Source organism: Chinchilla lanigera, unplaced genomic scaffold, assembly GCF_000276665.1.
Source record: "Chinchilla lanigera isolate Chin_1 unplaced genomic scaffold, ChiLan1.0 scaffold00040, whole genome shotgun sequence".
Taxonomy (NCBI): domain Eukaryota; kingdom Metazoa; phylum Chordata; class Mammalia; order Rodentia; family Chinchillidae; genus Chinchilla; species Chinchilla lanigera.
This window is the reverse complement of record NW_004955441.1, coordinates 6,325,755-6,347,018: the sequence shown is the minus strand read 5'-3', so window position 1 is coordinate 6,347,018 and position 21,264 is coordinate 6,325,755. Positions and strand designations below refer to the sequence as shown.

General features: G+C 45.6%; 1 protein-coding gene across 3 annotated transcripts in view; it reads right to left on the bottom strand.

The window, feature by feature from the left end:
- Positions 1 to 16,499, bottom strand: part of Galm (galactose mutarotase (aldose 1-epimerase)) — a 69,003-nt gene extending 52,504 nt beyond the window's left edge. The window contains exons 1-3 of one of the 3 annotated variants that reach the window (XM_013517528.1): positions 16,064 to 16,499; positions 7,491 to 7,645; positions 2,043 to 2,249 (exon numbers count right to left, since the gene is read on the bottom strand). In XM_013517528.1, the coding sequence (XP_013372982.1) occupies positions 2,043 to 2,249; positions 7,491 to 7,645; positions 16,064 to 16,253 (552 nt within the window). In that variant the 5' untranslated portion in view covers positions 16,254 to 16,499. The remainder of the gene's footprint in view (positions 1 to 2,042; positions 2,250 to 7,490; positions 7,646 to 16,063) is intronic. The other 2 variants (XM_013517527.1, XM_005390886.2) reach the window with 2 other exon arrangements.
- Between the last annotated feature and the right edge of the window lie 4,765 nt (positions 16,500 to 21,264).

Sequence of the window (21,264 nt, the reverse complement as noted above, 5' to 3'; positions counted from 1 at the left end):
TTTACAGCTAGGTGTGGTGGCACATGCCCTGTAATCTCAGCACTCAGAAGGCTGAGGCAGGAGGATGGCTGTGATTTCAAGGCCAACTTGGGCTACACAGTGAGTTTTCGACACCAGCTTGAACCACATAGTGAGATCTTGTCTCAAAAACAAAGAAACTGTGTATAGGGTGGTCCTATTGACCACTTTTCTGAGTGAAGCCTGAGATCTAGGAAATGATTCAGGCTCTGGGAAGAGATCCAGAAATACCCAGCACTTCTGTAGAATTGGAAACACACTGCTGTCTTCTTCACTTTGACAGGTGGAACACTTCATATATACAATTTCTCTATTTCTGAACCTGCTCCTTCAGATTATTATAAAATAGGATGTCCCGTTATAAAATAGGCTGTCCCTAAATATACAAAGCTGCGAAAAACAGAGAGAAGTCACCATAATTTACAACCTACATAAAACAATTAAAATTTTGTTCTATTTCCACCATTTCTTCTGAACTTATTTTAAAAAGCTGATCCTCTTCTGGTGGGCTGTTCTGTTTTGTTTCTGGCTTTTGGTTTGTTTTTAAAAATCTCCAGGAGGAGGGTAGATGTTCCTGAAGATAAGAACAAGCAAACAAAAAGCCATCTTTCTTATTTTTAAAGCGTGAACTTTGGAAATTACATAAGAAGCAATTAGCTCTGCTATTTGAGAAACATTACAGAAAAAAAAAATTCAGCAGAGCAGCAACAAACTCCTTAAAAAGGGCAAAAATGTAAGCTATCAGCCGGCTGTAAACACCCTCTTACAGAAATCCTGCCAAAGTGAATCAGTGGACAGTGAGTTCTCAGACAAGGAGGAAGTAATAGATAAAATCTACAGGCTTCGGCTGAGATTTGTATTCGGTCTCAAGTGACCAGGATCGCTCAACAAGCAGAAACACCCCCACTGGGAGAGAATGAGGTGGTTAAGGGGGATGACTGGGGGGCTGTCGGGGCTCTGTATCATCCTTAGGTGACATTTTAAAGGCCTTCCTACTGTGGTTCATCCCTATTCTGGCGGATTTCAATATCTTTACCAACAGCTTTATAAAGAGATAAATAATAGATAGCTACCACATTTCTCCAAAAATAAGACCTAGCTGGAAAAGAATCGGCCTTAACTAAGGATCAAAAAATGACATAGCCATCCTTGCCTTACCTGCCTTACAGAGTAGCCACCGTGCAGAAAAGAACAGTGACAGCAGGTAAGGCCGGAAGGACAGGCTGATTGAGGCTGGCATTTTTGATCTCCAGTTCTCAAGGCTGATTCTTTTCCAGCTAGGTCTTATTTTCCAGGAAAGAGGATATTATGAAATGTAGAACATGCCTATTAACCTAAAAAGCCCAGGCCTTCTGAATGCAAGCCCGGGGTGCTTTTCACTATTCCGTGCAGGGCAGGGCTGGCCGCCAGATGTCCTAGGAAGACCTGGTGGGCTACGTGGTGGGTGCGCACACACATACACATTGGAAGCATATTTAAATGGTGAGGCCAAAGTCAATGCCAAAAATCCAAGCGTAGAGGCACTTTATTTTTCATTTACTTACTTATTTATTTTTTGCTCTGAGACAGGGTTTTGCTATGCAGTTCAGGCTGGCCTCAAACTTACTTTGTAGCCCAGGTTGGCCTTCAATGCACAGCAATCCTCCTGCCTCAGCCTCTAGAGTGCTGGGATTGTAGGCGTGCGCTTTAAATGGAAGTAGTCTGGAGGAGAGTTGTATAATAAGGGAAGTAAATGTAACCATGCGCTGCAAGTGGATGAGCAAGAGAGTTCTTGAAATAGCTTGTGACTTGTCTGAAGCATATGGGAAAAAAACTTCTCTCCGCAGGACAATATATTCACCCATCTCCCTCTAGGACTTCTTTTTATTGAGCACCTACTATGAGCCAGGCGCTCTCCTGAGCACTTCTCACCTTCATGGGGGTGAGCCCACCCCCACAGGAAGCGCATGCTGGTTGGTCTCTCCAGCCACACCTCCTGGTTACTCTAGGAAGCTACAGAGGGGAGAAGCAGCAAGTTCACTTACCTGGCCCGCCAGGTTGAAATAAGAATGGTTGGTCAGATTAACCGGCGTGGCCTGGCTGGCCTGTGCTCTATAGTTGACCATGAGCTCCCCACCATCCAGAGTATACGTCACCCAGACTTTCAGCTCCCCAGGGTAGCCTTCCTCACCGTCCGGACTGATGCGGGAAAACCGGACACCATTGGACAGCACTTGAGGTGTCCAGAGGACCTAGGAAAGAAATGTTTTCACAGCTGCTTAGTGAAACCAGCCCCACGCTAAACGCCACATTTCAATATGAAAGATAACGGATTCCAGAAAGGGAAATAGTTATATAATTAAGGCTTTTGACTAAGAGCTTGAATTTTAACTAACCTAAAACTTTGTTTTACTGGGTTAAGTGGTTTTTGAAAATAATTACTTTTCTCTGTACCTATTCCCATTCCCTATATGTTTTCTAATTTTATATGTAGCTATAATATTTTTCTTTCCTTCTTGGATTTTTTTCTTTGATATATATGTATTCTAATCTTGATGCTCCACTCCCATAAATGTCATGCAGCAACACCTTTTAACAGTACTAAAAATAGCCTTAATGAATCACCCTTTTTCTCCTGAGGTACTGTATACAGATACTTATACAAACTCCAAGGTTCTTCTGTCCCCAGGGCAGAATTCATTTAATTATTTATTTTAAAATTTTATTTATTTATTTATTTATTTGTGCCGGGAATTTAACTCATGACCTCAGGCTTGCCAGGTAAGCACTTATGCTGCTGAGCTATATCCCCCTCAGGGCAGAATTTAAAACAAATAAGGTACTTATTTTCCATTCGGAAGCATTCCAACCTCCAAGTCTAGAATCCTAATTTGGAGGCCTGCTTTGTTCCTAATTCATTGTGTGACTTCCAGCATTGATCTTTCTATAAAATAAAGGCGTTTAAAAATTATGTTGGAGCCGGGCGTGGAGGCACATGCCTGTAATCCCAGCATTTGGGAGGTTGATGCAGGAGGATCTTCGAGAGTTTGAGACCAGCCTATGTTACAAATTCGAGCTCAAGGCCAGCCTGTACTGCATAGTAAGACCTTGTCTCAAAAAGACAAAAAACATTATGTTGGCAGCTTCTTCTTGTTCTAGCAAATACGATTCTAAGAATGACAAGAAAAATATGGGAGAAGTTTTCTAAAAGAGCTTTTAGAACTAGGAATAGGAACCCTAGATTAACACAGGGGCTCCTCTCCTAAGGCCACACTTCTAGACGGGAAAAAAATCAACACTTATCGAGTGCCCAGTGTAAGCCAGGACATTGGCTAGAAACTTCACAGCCCCAATCTCACTTCTCTCAGAGCAGACTTAAAGTAGATGTCCTTGTCCTCACTGGGAAAGAGAATGGAGGCTCAGAAAGGATAATCTGCTTGCCCCAGGCCTCGTAGTTCTGGAGGGATGCGCATTTGCCCTGGAGCCTGACCCTGTTCCCTTACTTTGCTGGCCAGAGAGTCTCAGTCCCTTGAGAGTCCTGGGGTCACTAATAAAGAGCCTTTAGCAGATAAAAGACCTACAATTTGTGCAGTGCCCACCCGTCACTCACCTGCTGGTGTACATACATCAACTTGCACGAAAGGATTAGGTTGACCCAAACGAAACAACCATCTTTGAAGGTCAAAACTTAAGCACTGACAGTTTCATATGGCTCCAACTAATATTATTATCCGCATTTTACAGCTCAGCAAACTGAGTTCAGTAGAGCTATCTTGCCCACTGCTACCCCCCACATCCTTTTCACACTTCATTGTTTAAAAGGAACAAAAAGTCTTGTTAAAAATTTTACAGGTGGGGGCTGGGGATTTAGCTCAGCGGCACAGCGCCTGCCTGGCAAGCGCAAGGTTGTGAGTTCGATTCCCAGCCCGGAGAAAAACAAAAAAAAAACCAAAAAATTTTACATGTGATTAGTGCCGCAGCCAGGATTCAGTACTGTGTGTGCTGTCCTAGCAAGCGCTACATAGCCAGATTCAAACCCGTCTGGCTGCATACTGGAACTATTCCATATCTTGGTTTTGGCTGGCGAATGTCTTCTTTAACTCTCTGTTTTCAACTGTACAGTTGAGGTCAAACTGTCCTTCCACACAGAGGTAACAGATAACCGCTTGGGCCAGAAGAATGCCCAAGGAGCCTCTGGCTCTGCCCACCACAGCGGGCGGGAGCTGCTTCTCACAGGCGCTGCGCTTGCCAGGAAGGAGGGCAACACGCAGGCCGGTCTCTGCCTTCATCCAGCAAAGCAGTTGGCATTTGAAACGAACTCACTGGGCTTAGTAAAAAAAAAAAAAAGAATTTTACATCTGAACTACCTCCCAGAAATGCTGAACTTTCAAGATACTTAAAATAGGAAGTCTGTTACATGTGTAATGAAAAAAAGAAAAAAGAATTCCCCAAATGCAAAACCTTTGGAATTTTTTTTTTTTTTGGTCTTTCTGAGACAGGGTCTCACTATGCAGTTCAGGCTGGCCTTGAGCTCACTCTGTAGCCCAGGTTGGTCTCGAACTCACAACAATCCTCCTGCCTCAGCCTCCCAAGTGCTGGGATTACAGGCGTGCACCACCATGCTCAGCAACCTTTGGAATTAAATATTCAGAATAAAATATCACCTTGCTTCCCCCTGCTCCTTCTCTTCTCCCTTCCCCTCCTTTTTTTTGCAGTACTGGGGACTAAACCCTGAGCCTTCACCTTGAGCTATATCCCCAGCCCTAAATGTTCTCTTTTAGAGAAAGGACACAATGGAAAGATTTTTGTGTAAGCCAAATTAGCAATAAATTGTAAGTCTTGCTAATGGAAAGATTTTCCTGACACTGTAGTTGCCAAATTTCCAGAAATTTTGCATGTCTAGGCTTTCAAGTACTATTTAGAATCCTCTCAGGTTACTTAACTTCCATCTTTAAAAATTAAAAAAAAAAAAGTGTGTTAGCTGGGCGTGGTGGCACACCCCTATAATCTCAATACTCCTGAGGCTAGGCAGGAGGATCCTGCTGCAAGTTTGAGGCCAGCCTGGGCTACAAAGTGCGTTCAAGGCCAGCCTGAACTACACAGCCTCGAAAAACAAAACATAGTCTCAAGAAACAAAAACAAATATCCCCAGAAACAAAACCAAAGAAAGTGTCGATATAATTAGAAAGACATACACCTCCAAACTATTCATTTAGTAGTTGATGAGCTCCAATAAAACCTTAAGGAAAAAGTTCCTTTGGTACTGCTCATGTTACTACATCAGAATCTACGTTCAAAATCTTTCAGTGACTGCACAAAAACACTCCTTCCCATATCCAACCCCCTCCCCCACCGCTGCTGGGCTATTTGCTCCAATAGCCAGAGATTGAATGAAACACTGTGCCTCAGAGGCAGTTCACTGCCTCCTCCACTGCTGCTAGTCACTGGTTCACACCCAGCTCCTACAGCACACTGCTCACATCTGTTGGAGCTCACCTAGGACCGTCTTTGTGGAAGAGTCCAACTTCCTCTTTCGGTGGCAAGCAGAAACACCGAAAGGTCACGCAGGATTTGGAGGCAGATTTATTTACATTGATGGGCACTGATCAGCCCAGATCGCTGGTGGGCTGGGGCTTATATGGGATCAGCAAGCAGGAAGTACAGAGGCAGAATGGCTTGTCGATTGGGGATGGGTTTATACGGTGTGCCTCATAGTGACCAGCTGTGCATCACAGTGATTAGCCGTTTCTAAGAGACAGGAGCAACCGGAACTGGAACAGGAACTATTACCTGGGCAACTAACAAGCTGAAGTACACTGGCTGGCGGCGGGGAGTTCTATTACACGCTCCATCCTATGGGCCTCAGGAATCCCAGCCCATCAGGCTCCCTGGTTCACAGAAGGGGCTCACTGCCATGGAGGATACTGCTATGGCTTGAATGTGTCCCCCAAAAGTTTGTGTTGGAAACTTAGTCCCCAAATTCATGGTAACGGTATTGGATGGAGGTGGTGCTTTGGCAGGTGATTAGGATGAGGTGAGGTCAAGAGGGTCACCCCCCCCCCAAGATGGCATTAGTGCCTTTGTAAGAAAGACTCACACTGGCACACAAACTCTACCCCCGCCGTGTGACTGACACCCTCCCCATGGTACAATGCAGCAAGATGGCCCTATCAGGCTGCACCCAGCTCTCGGACTTTCTAGGCTTCAGAACTGTGAGCTACCTATCTTTATAAACTCCCCGGTTTGTATGTTAGTTACAGCACCTGAAAACAGCCAGAGCATATTCCGTGTTCAGATAGGGAGTGCTTATGAAGCAATACCACGGAAAACACCACAGAGGGAACACGAGCAAGCTACAACAAGGTTCCGCTCTGAGATAACACTGGAGAGCTGCATCCCAACCAGAGCTGGGCCAGCTTCCCAACTGGCTGGAACTGCCGCAGCCCCGGCATGTTTCAGAGACTCTGCTCTAACTCGTGCGGAGCACAGCTCCTCGTAGCCTTCTGCTCTCCCCGGGTGCAGAGTCCAACAATGTGGAAAGGACAACCAGCAGGGCAGTGTTCTAGGTCACAGACAGGAAGCTGGTGGGAGACGGAAAACAGCAACCAACTTCCTCCCACAAAAGAAGTGGTGTCCAGAAGCAGAAAAGAAGAAACTGTGGTTATCAGCTGCTATATCTGTTCCTGTCTTCTCTGCCTCTACTCCAGCAAATAACCGGGAGGTGGGAGATACCCTTTAAAGGGACTTTATCTCCGAGTTTTCTCTCTCACAGCCGGAATTGAGTCACCAAGGTTAACCTGCAGACTCCCACGGGTCTGGGGAGCAGGAGGCCAGGTATTTCTACACCAGGGAGAAGCTGCTGGATCCATTTGTTTGTTTTTTTTCTTACCTGTTTTCCAGAGAGTCACTTGGGGAGCTGGAGTTTTTATTTAAAAGGGGAAAGTGGAGCGAACCAGAGGGCATCTTGAGGCACAGGGCACCTCGGCAGAGGGGAGGTGTGCGAGCCATGCCACACCGCGTGGGCTGGGGCTACAAGGCGCATTCACAGCAGCTGTGGTACAGGAACAAGGGCTTGGGGCCGGGCCCACCTGGCTGTCCCACTCGGGAGCTGTGTGACCTTTCAGAACCTCAGCCCTCTCCTGTGTTTACAGCAGAGCTGTAATAAATGTTCGAGGTACTAGGTGCAGATGCCTGAGCAGGAAGTGCTAGGTATTATTACCAACCCATGCTGGGTCAACCGCACTCCCTGGACCCCAAGCCGGGGGAAGTCTTTCCCTCAGTTGGGGGCTCTGTCCTTTCACTCAGAGCCAGCTGCCGGACACAGTGGGAGGAGCTAGAGAAGGAGGGGCCCTGCATGAGGCTGTTGGTCTGCTCCCCGCACCCTGGCTCGCCTTTGCGTGTTCCAGGCTTGGGGCTGTGCAAACAGCAGGCGTGCGTGGGGGCACTTCGTGAACTGTGCCAAGAGGGGGCGCTGTGAGAGGCCGCTAACTTACCTTATCAAACCCTCTGAGTCCTCCATGCAGACTGTTGGGCTCCCTGTTGATCGGCAGCTGGTACTTCTTCCCATCCAACGTGAATGTCCCTTTGGCAATCCGGTTGGCCACTCTCCCAACCACTGCTCCAAAGTAGGGCTGCTTTTGGAGGTACCCTGCGAGGACAGGAGATTACAGCTTCACTGCTGCCACCGCTCTCCTCTGAGGGAAACTATGCTCTGCTAACAGTTGGGCAGATCAAAGTCCTCAGGGAAGAGCAGGAAAACGGGATTTTTTTCACATAGGACCTTTTCCTTTCCCAAAAGTACTTCGTGTTCATTTAACGAATTTTTATAATGCACAAAGAAATTTAAATCCTCCTTTATTCCATCACCAGAGAGATCTATTGTGCATATTCTTATTTATATCCTTCCCTTTTCTAGCGTATGTATATGTGTGCTTTTTTTCTTTTTATAAAACTGGGACCTTAGCATAATGCTACTTAATAATTTGCTTTTTTTTCTAGGCCAATCAATGTTCTTATCTAAAAATTGTGTTTTTATGTAGTCTCAGGAGAACATTATCTTATTTTTTTTTAAGCCATACAATTAGTATATGGAAATAGCCTTTAAATACAATTAAGTAATACAAAAGGAGGCCAGGTGTGATGGCACGTGCCTGTAATCCCTGCAATTGGGAGGCTGAGGCAGGAGGATCGCCTGAAGTTTGAGGCCAGCCTGAGCTACATAGAGAGTTCAAGCCCAGCCTGAAATGCATAATGAGACTGTCTCAAAAAAACAAACAAACAAACAAACAAAAACACACCAAAGAGGTAGGCTTGCCAGAGAACATATAGGATATCCAGTTAAACTTGAATTTGAGATAATGATTTTTAGTATAAGTATGCTCATGGTACTATTACACATGTGAAGCATCAATTGTTTACCTGAAATTTAAACTCCACACTGTGCTAATCCAGCAACCTTAATACAGGGTGAAACATAAAAGCCCTTCTTCTTCTCTCAACTTCCTTCTCAGCAGTAACCACTGCTAAGAGTTTGCTGTGCACATTTTTTCTTTGCATCAACTGCATAACATACAAACACACACACACACACGTACGTACGTTCTATATACACAGAATTGTACCGTACACATATTTTACAACTTCTCATTGGTCAAATGTCTTACGATCTCTCTACATCACTACATATCTTTCTCCCTTATTCCTTGCCATGACTAAAGGGTACAGAGATGAGTGTGAGGTACTGACGGGCTCTTTTGTGGGGAGAGACGTCAGAGGCAGTGCGGTTGCACTCCTGCAGTTACAGCTCTGTGCCGGGGCATATTCTGGTGCTTTTCCTTTCTCTAAATTCTTCCGCGCTTGGTTTACAACGGGAGAGACTGAGGTCCGGATATAGTCCATTTTGTGTGTGGTATCACCAAGATTTTCATTCAGATCACCCAGAATCCCACTTCCCTTCGCTGAAGTGCTCCATATCCACCTGGTCTTTGGCTGAGCGCAGAATGCAGCTCAAGCCTATGCACTATTTTTCGACTGCTGAGAGGCCCTCAGGATACAGACTCTGAATCAGTTAGGCCAGGTACAGGGCACAGGTTCCCGCACCTCCACTGGCCACGCCCAAGTTAAACACTGGTCGTTCTCTTCTCTTCCAGGCTCACTGTCCTGGTTCCTTCCTTGCTAATCTGGGGTGCCTTGGAGTCGTACCCGTGGCCTGTCACCTAGCTAACACAGATGGGGCACTTTCTAGGTCCTCGTGACGTCCTTGGGGAACTACATTGAACTCCTCTCATCCTCAGAATATTTCCCTGAGGTAGATACTATCATTACCTCTATTTTATGGATGTGGCAACTGAACACAAGAGGATAGGAAAACTACTTGCTGTGGCCGGGCGTGGTGGCACATGCCTGCAATCCCAGCACTTGGGAGGCTGAGGCAGGAGGATCGCCAGGAGTTTGAGACCAGCCTTGGCTACATAGTAAGTTCAAGGCCAGCCTGAACTATATAGCCAGACCCAGTCTTTAAAAAAAAAAAAAAAAAAAGTAGTATATGGGAGGATACGTGTAGGGTATATCCAAAGGCTACCATTTTATATAAAGGACTTGAGCATCTACGGATTTTGGTATCTGTGTGCCACCATGCCCAGGCCTCCCATATACTTTAGTTTTTTCCCATATACTTTAAATCACCCCTAGGTTACATATGAAATCTAAAACAATGTAAATAGCTTTTACACTATTGTGTCAGGGGAATGACAAGAAAGAAGCCTAAATATATTTAGTACAAATGCATTTTTTTTTTCAGACTGGGGACCAAACCCAGGGCTTCACATATGCTAGGCAAGTGCACTACCACCGAGCTATATCCTCAGCCCTGATTTTACTATTATTTTCTGAGTCAGGGTCTTGCTAAGTTGCCCAGGCTGGCCTTGTGACCCTATTGCCCTGGCTTCCCGAAGAGCCGAGGTTATACCCCTGTACCACCACAGCCAGTGTAAATGTAATTCTTTCGCCCCCAAGATTTTCTCTCTGCTGTTGCAGGAATCCACACATATAGAATTCACAGATATGGACAACTGACTGTATCCGAAAGCACAAAACATTCCAGCTGACCACCCCTATTACCACCTCTGGGCATGGGCCGGGCTGATCTCTCTACCAGCTTCCATCTCTCTCCCCATCTTGCTATTTTTCTCAAGCTGTAGCTTTAAAACAACTTACACTGGTGTCTTAGTTACTTTTCTCCTTGCTGAGATGAAATACCTGACACCCAAGGTTAAAGGAGAAAAGTTTACTATAGCTCAGGTTTCCGTTCACAGCGGGCTGGCTCCAAGGCAGGGCGGCAGAGAGAGAGGCATCACAGAGCAGGCAGGCTGAGGGCAGCAAGCAGCAAGCAGCAAGCGACCCTTGCATCTTATCCAGGCTACCTGCCCTTAGGGCGGGTAGCACTCACACCCAAGGCGGGCACCCTTATTCTTAGCATCGCCCGTGAGTCAATCCCAGCATCAGATCCTTGATCCAGCATCAAACACTCTAGATCCAGCCACCTCCCAAAAGCCCCACCTATGGCCACAGGAGGCTTTGGGGGACATCTAGACACAAGCCGTAACAACTGGTTAACCAAAAGGATCCGTCCCAAAGGGCCAAACACGAAAAGCTTTTCACACAGAGAAGGGGATGATCCCTTTCCTAATCACCAGCAAGGATCATAGCAAAGACAGGCTACCAAGCAAAAAGCGTCACATATGTCACATATTTCTTTGATCGTAGTTTATTTGACACAGGCAGATGAAGACTTAATGACCTCAGGGTGAACTATCTATTTCTGTGCTTGGGTGTGATAAAGCATGGACAGCTATGGAGCAATACGATTGGACAAGAAAGGTTTGATAAAATAATAGTGACCGAAGGAGAAACCCAGCGAGGCCTGCCTGTCCAGATTCTTTTTGGCCCCTCTGGGCAGCATTCCTTCTTCCCGAATATGGGGCAGGGCCCTTTCTAGTGTGGTGAAGCCTGGGACCTACAATCAACCAAGGCAGGTGAGAGAATATTTTTTTTCTTCCTTTTTTTTGCAGTTCTGGGAATTGAAACCAAGGGTGGTCTACTATGGGGTTACATCCCCAGCCCTTTTTGTTTTTTAAAGTCCTTAAATACCCTTGAGTTTGTTACTTTCCTGCCTCAGCCTACCAAGCAGCTGGGATTACAGGAGTGTTCCATGGTGCTCAGCAGAGAATTTTTTTTATGGCCAACTCTTTGACAGAAAGAGTAGAAGCGCCTACTTGGCAAAAGCAAGGTCCTGAGTTCGATTCTCAGTACAAAAGGAAAAAAAAAGTAGGGGCACGTAGAGTAATATTTCTAGGTTTTATGCTTGGTTTTGGGAAAAAGGGTTTCTGGTTCCTATGATCTGCCCTGGTGAAGGACAATAAGTCAGAACTATTTCTTAGTTTCTTTTTTTTTTTTGGTACCAAGAATCAAACTCAGGACCTTGCACTTGCCAAGCAAGGCACTGTGCCGCTGAGCTATATCCCCGGCCCATAAGAATTATCTGAAGTTTTTTCTTTGGTACCGGGACTCGAACTCAGGACCTTGTGTTTGCCAGGCAGGTGCTTGTGCCACTGAGCTACATCCCTGGCCAGAAGCTATTTCTAAAGCCTTCACTTTGGGGTATTGTTTTCTGAACCCCAATAAAACTAAAAGAAATGTAAAGAGAAGCAGAAATTTTGTCTCAATGACTGTTAGGCTGTCACTAATTTTTAGTCCTACTTTGACTTATCCCACAATGTACACAGAGCCGCCGCTCTCTGCCGGAGGTCCCTGGGCGCCACAGACAAGCACATACCGGGCGGCAAGACTCCCGCCACCGGCCGGCGCGGAGTCCCTCAGAAGCAGCCCCTCCCTGGCAAAGCCAGTCAGCCCACAGAGATCACAAGCACTCGCCAGGTTGGATGGGCAGCCGTGAAGGGTTAGAGCACAGGACAGAGAAACCGTCATTCCCAGCTGTCTCTGAAAAATCCGTCAGAGAACAGAGTTCACACCGTCTTCAAATGTTCCCAACGATTCACGTCAGATCAGAATCGCAAAAACTGACAACCTCCAAATCCCGCATGGGGCAAGACTAATGTTTTGAATTGCAGAAAACAGTGTTTTCCATGCAGAGTTCAAAGATCCTAGGTCAGTCCACATGAACGCTGACTCTATCCAGGCAGTTGCCGAGGGGAGGGAAAGTTGGCCTGTTCTCTGGGGAAAACACTGGCTGGAATAACTTAATATGCTTAGCCGTGCAATACGCTCTTTCCACTCTGCGGACTCCCCCAGGCCCTCATTATCACACCCACTTCAGAGAGAAATAAAAGTATTCACTATTCTCACAAAACTTTTATCCCAGAGTAACTATGCTTTGGCTTTATGAGGAAAGGAACTGAAAACCGACAATTGTTTTAATTATCACAGATCGATCCATCTATCTACGATCCTTTTTTCGTTGAGACAGGGTCCCAATGTGTAGTTCAGGCTGGCCTCGAACTCACTATGCAGCCTAGCTGGCCTTGAACCTGCAGCAATCTTCCTGCCTCAGCCTCCTGAGTGCTGAGATTACAGGGATAGGTCACCATGCCTGGCATCGATATTTTTTGCAAGCAAAATGAAACAAAAAGTTCTAGTAGGGTGAGGGAAGATATTTGGGGGCAAAGGAAGGGAAAGGGATAAAAATGACGAATTGTTCATCCTGATTAGACACATATCACACTCCACAGTGCATTTAATCATCCCTGTCTGTTTCAGGAGAGGGATGGGTCTGGAGTAGTTCAGTCGAGGGCCTAAGACCACACAGCTCTAAGGGACAAGGGAGATTTCAACGGGGCACCCTCAACGCTCCCACAAAGGCACTCTCGGGCATCTGCCACATTCAAGGGCTGCTTCTACCCAGATGCCTTTGATTCCCACCACGCCCTCCTTGTGAACTCAGGTTTTCTAAAAGCACTAAGTTTGTTTACTGTGTTCCTGGGGATCAACCCAGTGTCCTATGCAAGTTAGGCAAGTGTGCTACCACTGAGTCAAGCCCCCAGCCCTAAAACCAGAGTTCGTTCTATTGTATTTTTTCCCACAAAAGTTCTGATTGCCCTGATAGGGTGATTGGTGGTAACTAGCAGAAAAGTCAAGGGGAAAAAGTCTCACTGACTGGGTAGTAAGGTTGTCTGTATCTGTGACTTATAAGCAAATATTCTCATCACAGGCTTTGAAAGAAATCTAATGCTCTTGGATTTGAAAGAAATCTAATGCTCTTAGATTTGAAAGAAATCTAACGCTCTCTTTAAAAATCTAATTTTTAAAGACAAGAAATGGTAGGAAAAGCTCAAAGGAGGCATTACTGATTTTTTTTTTCAGACTGTAACTAAAAGATCGTACTATTTACCTCTTTAGAATTATACAGAGAAAAGATCTCATTTTCCCCAGGAGAAATGGAACCATTCTGACCTCCAGTTATGGCTGTCATCCAAGCAGTTTATATAACCTATCTGGGAAACTAAAGATTGTTCACATTCAGCCTGGCAGTTACAAAAGGCCCATGTCTCATGGAATTACCCATGCTTGGCCCTTCCTCATGGATCAAAACATTTTGGGGGCATGGTAATGTCAAGATAATCCCGTATTGTGTCAAGTCTTATTACTTCATTTACCTCAGCCTGTTCATATATACTTACATAATCAGACTTTTTAAAACGATATTGAAAACTGTGTCCATCCTATATTCTGCATCCCAGTTACCCAGCTTCTTTTCTTAAGAATAACCACTGCTGGGCAGACTGGTGCACATTTGTAATCCCAGCACTCGGAAGGCTGAGGCAGGAGGAGTGCCATGAGTTTGAGGCCAGCCTGGACTACACAGGGAGTTCAAGGCCAACCTGAGGTACATAGCAAGACCTTGTCTCAAAATACCAAAAAATAAAAAATAAAAAAAAGAATAACCACTGACACTCGTTTCTTAACATGGATTTTAAGATGCCAGAATTAACCAAAATAGTTGCAGAGAGCCATTTCATACTTTTACGCCTGAGATAGCCTGCTTCCTGTTATGACGCGGGACATGCAATACTAAAGGACTCTCTGAAAAACTGAAAGACAGGGACCTAAAAGGGGAACTAAGGTCCACTTAGAATGACCTCAAAGACCGCTAAACACATTAGGAAGCACTACTTTATATTCTAAGGATATTCTCCTTCCATCTTTCTGAAAATAGCATTCATGCCTTTTAGAATAATTAAATTGTCTAAATTATAACACAGGAGTGAAAATGTCCATCCTGATCCAGCACCAAGAAGAGTATCTGAAATGCTTTGACTCAACTTGGCATTTGGTAAAGCTGTATGCATCCTGATAAGAAAACGCTAGCAAGCCGGGTGTGGTGGCGTGCGCCTGTAATCCCAGCACTCGGGAGGCTGAGGCAGGAGGATTGTTGTGAGTTCAGGCCAGCCTGGGCTACAAAGTGAGCTCAAGGCCAGCCGGAACTGCAAAGTAAGACGCTGTCTCAAAACAAACAAACAAACAAACAAAAAAACCCATTTATTTTACTGATTACCAAGCACGGGTAATTCCATTTCCTTTAGTAGAGTTGACACTTCCATGCCTGCAGGAAACGTGCTTCCTGGGTGCCAGGTCATTGCAGCCCACATTTCATATAAAATCAAAAGAATTCTGCTGAAGAAGTGCCCCTTCTCCAAGCCAAGCGTGGAAGCTCAGGGCACACAGAGAACCAGAAGCAAGGAAGAAGACCCTCACAACATTCTTATCCTAAGTTGTACTAATGACATGAAATATTTTTTTTTCTATGGTCAAAACAAAACAAACAGAAGAGTTTTCCTCTTGGCCCCAAATCAGGAATCACTTTCAACATGTAAAGAACCAAACAGATGCCGGGTGTGCTGGCACAGGCCTGTAATCCCAGCACTCAGGAGGCTGAGGCAGGAGGATCATTGGGAGTTCCAGGCCAGCTGGGGCTGCAAAGTGAGCTCAAGTCCAGTCTGAACCGCATGGTGAGACCCTGTCTCAAAAAGACAAAAAGACCAAAAAAAAAAAAAAAACAAAACAAAACAAAAAAAAAAACAAAAACCAAACACAATGACATGCCTAAAGGAAAATCCTCACACCTCCTCTGAAGCAAGAAACTGTCTACATAACCCACCACAGGCTAGAGGGTATTAATTGTTTACCTTTTCCATTTCTATTGCAGACCTCGTTTTCTGTCTAGTTACACCATAACGCAAAAAGATAGCACAATTTACCTTTTCCCTTGCTGCACCCACCTGCAATTATAATTATTTCTTTATGCTACCGGTGGGTTAAAACCTGTCTCTTCAGCTAAACTGCAAGCCCCTTGAAAGTGGGAACCGCGTTCGTCCTGCTGAATTGGGCTTGCTGAATTGATTTCACGGAATTAAAAGTTTTAAAGTCCATGAATTAATAATACATGATCCTAATTGCCATGGATTCTGATGGAATAAAAGTTCATGTAGTTAGGAGGAAGCCTCATTTATAGACAGAGCGGGCTTCTTTCCTTACGTACTTGCTTACTGAGCAGAAGGGGAGGTGGGGGCGCTGGGCATTACACCTCCACGGACCAACGCAGGCCGACTCTACTCATACAATCTGCTCGCACTCCGGTGAATTCGGGGACAGCCAGGCCTGGAACGGCCTCTCACAAAGGAAGGAGGAAGAGGAAGGCGCATGTTTTGATTTTCCTGCTTCAGAAAGAGAACAGGGAGCCACACCCCCCTCTGACCTGCAGTTCAGATTGCCCCAGGGTTGCTGAAGCTTTGACCCAATCACGACCGACTTTTTGGTTAACCAGAGGCAAAGCCCGAAAGGATAGTCAGACACCAAGTCCTAGAGCTATGTGCATTCACTCTGCTATTTGTTTTTTGTTCTTCCAGGCGCCGATCACAGCACAATCTTGTTAGCACGATCCGCGCGCACTCGAGTGAGACGGTCCCAAGCTCAGGGACTTTGCCCTCCCGCCCTGAAGCGGCGGCGGGCGGCCCGAGCGAGCCGGGGTGTGCCCGGGGCAGACGCAACCCACCTTCCAACTCGGCAAAGCCGAGCACCACGTCGGAGGCTTTCCCCTGCCTGTCTCTGACCTCCAGAGCCGTGATCGTGCAGCCCCAGGAGATGACGTCCACTCTCAGCTGGTCGGACCGCAGCTGGAACTTCTCCACCGCCCCTCCGGCCGAGGGCAGCTCTCCAAACGCGCTTCTGCTCACCGAAACCATTGGGGAAGTTCGGACGTGCGGCTACTCCCGGCTCCCGGAATGCCAGCGGCCACGCCAGCGACGCCTGGAGTTTACTGGACGCGGGGCGGGACTCTGCGTGGGCTCCTCCCCCTCGGCGTCTGGATTTAGGGACTGACCATTCCGGCAAAAAATGTCCTCTGGTGCTTTTCGGACTCTTTTGCCTGAGGCCACAGAAAGGCAAACTTTCCGGCCAGGCTTGCAGTTCTTTTCCTTTACCAACTTAGCCGCACTGCATGTCGGGAATGGTAGTCTTTTGGGAAGTGAAATTGCATTTTGGGACCTGTAGTCTTTCTAAACCCAAAACGAGAGTCCTAGGAGTTCCACCCACTTGTTCCGCCCACCTTCTCTTTTTTTTTTTTTTGAGGAAGGGTCTCAGCATGCAGTTCAAGCTGGCCTCGAGCTCACTTTGTAACCCAGGCTGGCCTCGAACTCTCAACGATCCTCCTGCCTCAGCCTCCCGAGTGCTGGGATTACAAGCGTGCGCCACCTCGCCCGGCCCGCCCACCTTCTCGACATGCAATGAGCAGGTGTGCCGGGAGCCCCGCTTCTTGTTCCTGAAGTCCAAATTCCTGTAAGAAGAAATTAAGCAACACTGGGGTCCCTGTAAGTGCCAGCTCGCATGCCCACAAATAGGAAGAAGTCCCAGAAGTACGGTTGCGAGAGGAAAGTCCTGAGGTCATTCAAAATCCTCTCGCCTTGGTGTGCCCTCAGAATGACCTCAGGTATTAAGACTCTCATTCCTAGGCCCTCTCCTGCAATTTCTGATTCTGGCAGCCTAAGGTGATAATTAGGAGTCTGCATATTTCACACCCCTCAGGTTATTCTAATGCGTATTTACCTCCAACCAGACTTCAAGGAAGATTGATGGCTAACTCAGATTTCCCCCCAAATTAGGCTCTGGTGGAAGACTATGATAAATCTATTGTAGAATCTTAAGCCGGGCGTGGTGGTGCACATCTGTAATTCTAGCACTTGGGAGGCTGAGGCAGGAGTATTGTTGCGAGTTGGAGACCAGCCTGGGCTCCGAAGTGAGCTCAAGGTCAGTCTGAACTTCATAGTGAGACCCTGTCTCAAAAAGACAAAAAAAAAAAAACAAAACAAAAAACCAGAATCTTACTAAGACTACGAGATAAAATACAGGTATCTCTGTATTTCTTCGCTGCATCTGGCAACTCTAGAAGGGTACCGGCGCTAGGGAGGAGGTGGGTGCTAGGTTGCTCTTCAGGTTTGGCTTCACACACAGTCGGCCTTATATTCAGTCGTCTTTGCTTGGCCCTGCTTTTGGCTTGGTTCCTGGATATCCAGCCAGACTGTGGTATGCTCGGAAATGCATCTGTGATTAGGAAATTAGGAGAACTGGGGAGATGTTCCTGTAATCAGACGCTAGTAAAACATCATAAATGTCTCTCGGCCTCTTCTGTCTGTGTAGTTTGAAGGAGGATTTAGCATTCTTCCCACAAAGCCTCAATCTCCACTACCAAACCGGGGAGGAATTCTGATAGCAAAGGAAAGACAGGCTTGCAGCAGGCAACGTATAGTAACAAAAAGACCCAAACGAGGCAAATTACAGGCCGGGCTGCGCGCGTACAACCATCACCGGGCGCTCCCGGCTGCTGCCTCATCAGAAGTTCTCAAGCGCTCCGCACGGTCCTTCGGCCCGCTTCACAGTAGTGCAAGCCCTGTCGGCCGTGCTGTGTCAGCGAGGAGGTCTTAGAATCTCTCCTGTGAGCAGGAAGACCACATTTTTTTCTCTTTCAGCCTCCAGTTCTCAGTGTTCTGCCAAGCTCTTGCCATCGCAGAAGAAATAAACGCGCTTGAGTAGCCAGCACCCAGGGTCGCTAGGGGAGGGGACGTTGCCTGGCTTGGTAGAAAATGGAACACGTAGTGTTTCCCTAAGATGTAAGGAGGACGCTTCTTGAGTTCATTTTCCTTTCACTTTGAAGTGTTTAACCAGTTGTTCTAACAGGACTTCCTTGAGCTTAAGACAGCTGTCAGGCACAAGCTGATTTTTTTTTAAAATCTAAATATCCCACTTTCTTAATCTCACAGTGATAATGCTGAAGGAATATTTGCCCCCCCCTCCCATCTAGGGGAATATTTTCCATCTGTGAGAAGGTCAGAAGCAAGGAAATAATATATACAATGAAACACTGCCCAATTCTGGGAAGTATTTAATTTAATTTTGAGCTAAGCCTGAAGGCAAGTTTACGAGGTAAAGGGAGCAGGACTTGTGACATTTTTTGTAAAAGAGGAATCATTTTTCTTTCAACTAGAGGGGGAGGTGTCAGGAGGTACAAATAAAAAATATGGCCTGGGGGCTGGGGATTTAGCTCCGTGTCATAAGCGCCTGCCTGGCAAGCGCAAGGTTGTGAGTTCGATCCCCGGTACTGCAAAAAAAAAAAAAAGAAAGAAAGAAAGAAAGCATATGGCCTGTTTCTCCTCAACTGGAGGTTAGTCCCCAAAACAGAATGCCGAGCGGGTGGCGCCAGAGGAAACGGCAGCCCTCAGACCCTGCCTCCTCCTCCGCCTCCTTCTACACAGACCTGCGGAATGCGCTGTTTCTGGGACATCTCAGCTCCTGGATTCATAGAAATGACTTTGAAGCCTTAAGCTGCTGACAGGCTTCTGCACAGGGAAACTCTCTGACATATAATTACAAAACCAACTCACAGCTTGTCTATACAGAGATCTGGAATGGATTTGCTTCCATCAGGTTGATACGTTATTGCAGACCCATTCTCCGTCTCATTCCTTGCCAGTTCTTCTCAGGATTCCTTATCTCCCCATAATAATTTTTTTGTTATTGTTTATTCCACGTTGGCTCTTTAACTCAATATTTTGACTTAGTTGTTTTCTTGTTTTTGTTTTGTTTTTTGTCTTTTTGAGACAGGGTTTCGCTATGCAGTGGCCTTGAGCTCGTTTTGTAGCCCAGGCTGGTCTCGAACTCGCGGTGATCCTCCTGCTTCAGCCTCCCTAGTGCTGGGATTACAGGGGTGCACCACCAAGCCCAGTTTAGATTTTTTGTTTTGCAAACCAAACTCATTATACTTGGTTTCAGATTTTTAAAAAAAACCTTATATCAGGAAGCCAGGAATACCAGGGAGAACCTTATTAAATTCAGGAGAGGAAGAATTCTTCACAGTTCAATTCCGATTAATTTCATCAATAATTCTGGAGGGGAAGTCATCATGGGGGGGCGTGTGGGAAGTTATTCAGGAAGATGGGCCAAATTTCTGTAGGATGTGTTGTGCAGCTGTCAAATATTAAAGGAGTATTTGCCAAGCACTGTGCTAAATGCTGGTTATACATTAATCAGTAAAGCATGATCTTCTTTGAGGAGGTTCTAGGTTAGCATGATACAAACCTCATCTCTATCTTCTGCAAAAACTTCAGTTAAATCTTCAGAATTCACTATCAGCCAATGCTGGATGAAACCCTCAAGGTTTTTGTAATTTCAGGATTGCTCAAAGACGACCAGCTCTATGGGGATTATTGTAAAATTTCTAGGACCAAGCACAGCGACTGCCTCATGTTAGTTGTTCAGTAAATAATTATTGAATGAGTCCATGACACGTTCTTATGTGCAGATAATGCCACTGTGGAGAAATGCCTCTGGTTTCAGAAGACGTGAGTTCAAGAGGCACCAGCACTTACTCGCTGGGTGATTAGTTCAACCACTCTTAACCTCAATTTCCTCATCTGTACAATGGGAACAATTCATATGATTGGCTCGTCCAATTATTATTAGTGGAATGCTAGTAAACATAAAGTATTAAAAATTTCCTTGGTACCATTCTAAAAGTGTGTTAGGTACCATCGTAAGTACCCCTGACCATGCCCTATGGTCTGATACAAAACTGAGACAGAGGTTAAGGTTGTTAAAGGTCACATGGTCAGTAAGTCAGGAAGCCAAGACTGGATCCCAAGTAGCTGGGCTGCAGAGATAGGAGCACATAACCACTTCCTTATCTGCTGCCTGACATTGTGATCATCGGAGAACATGAACAGCAAAGCATTTTGTGTACTGTAACACATTACAGGGCCGTAAACATGATCACCTTCTAAGGTAATTGTATAGTTTTAAAAATTGGTTTCTTGAATCAGGTCATGTTGGGCTCATGAAGTGCCTGCCATGTGGGGTGAACACACATCTGTAATCCTAGCCCTTGAGAGGCTGAAGCAGGAGGATATCTGAGAGGTCAATCTCAGCCCAAGCTACATGGTGAGTTCAAAACCAGCCTAAACTATGTGGTAAAACCCTGTCTGAAAGACAAAAAAAAAAAAAAAAAAAAAAAAAGAAGAAAAAGTTCTTAACACCCACGGATCCTGCTTTACATTGTAACGATTTTAGTATTTTTTTATGTGCATGCATTAATTTTGACATAAGTAAAAAGAATTTAGAAAATAACACAAATTGAGTATAACACAGTATTTGTTTGCTACTAAAGCAAAACAAAACAAAACAGAATCATATTAGAGTTACTCTTTCGCTAATTCACCTTTTCATTTAAAAGCTCGGATTTTTTCTGTGCCGGTTTTTGTAGAGGACCTCGATCCTCATCATAACTGCAGAGTGTTCCCCTGTGTGAATGCACTGCAGTTCATCTTTTATTCAGGCTGTGACCAGTGTTCAGGGTTACAAGAAATGCGGTCGTGGATTCACCTGTGTATATTGCTTTAGGGAGTTAGGCAAGAATGCAGGTAGCGTAGATTATTACCAGCAGAATTACTGGATCAAAGGGTGAATCTGAAATGCACGCATTTTTAATTTGAAGTTCATTTTCAACTTTTTGAAGAATTTCAAATTTATAGAAAACTGGAAGAACAGTACACTGAACACCAGATACTCTTTGCCTGAATTCAGTAATTTTAAGATGCATTTGGGTTATTTTTTCTAGTTCGACTCCTCCCCTTCTCCTTCCTCATCTTTGAGAGTAAATTGCAGGTGTCATAATCCCTCACCCCTAAATCTATCGGCATGGCAGACGGG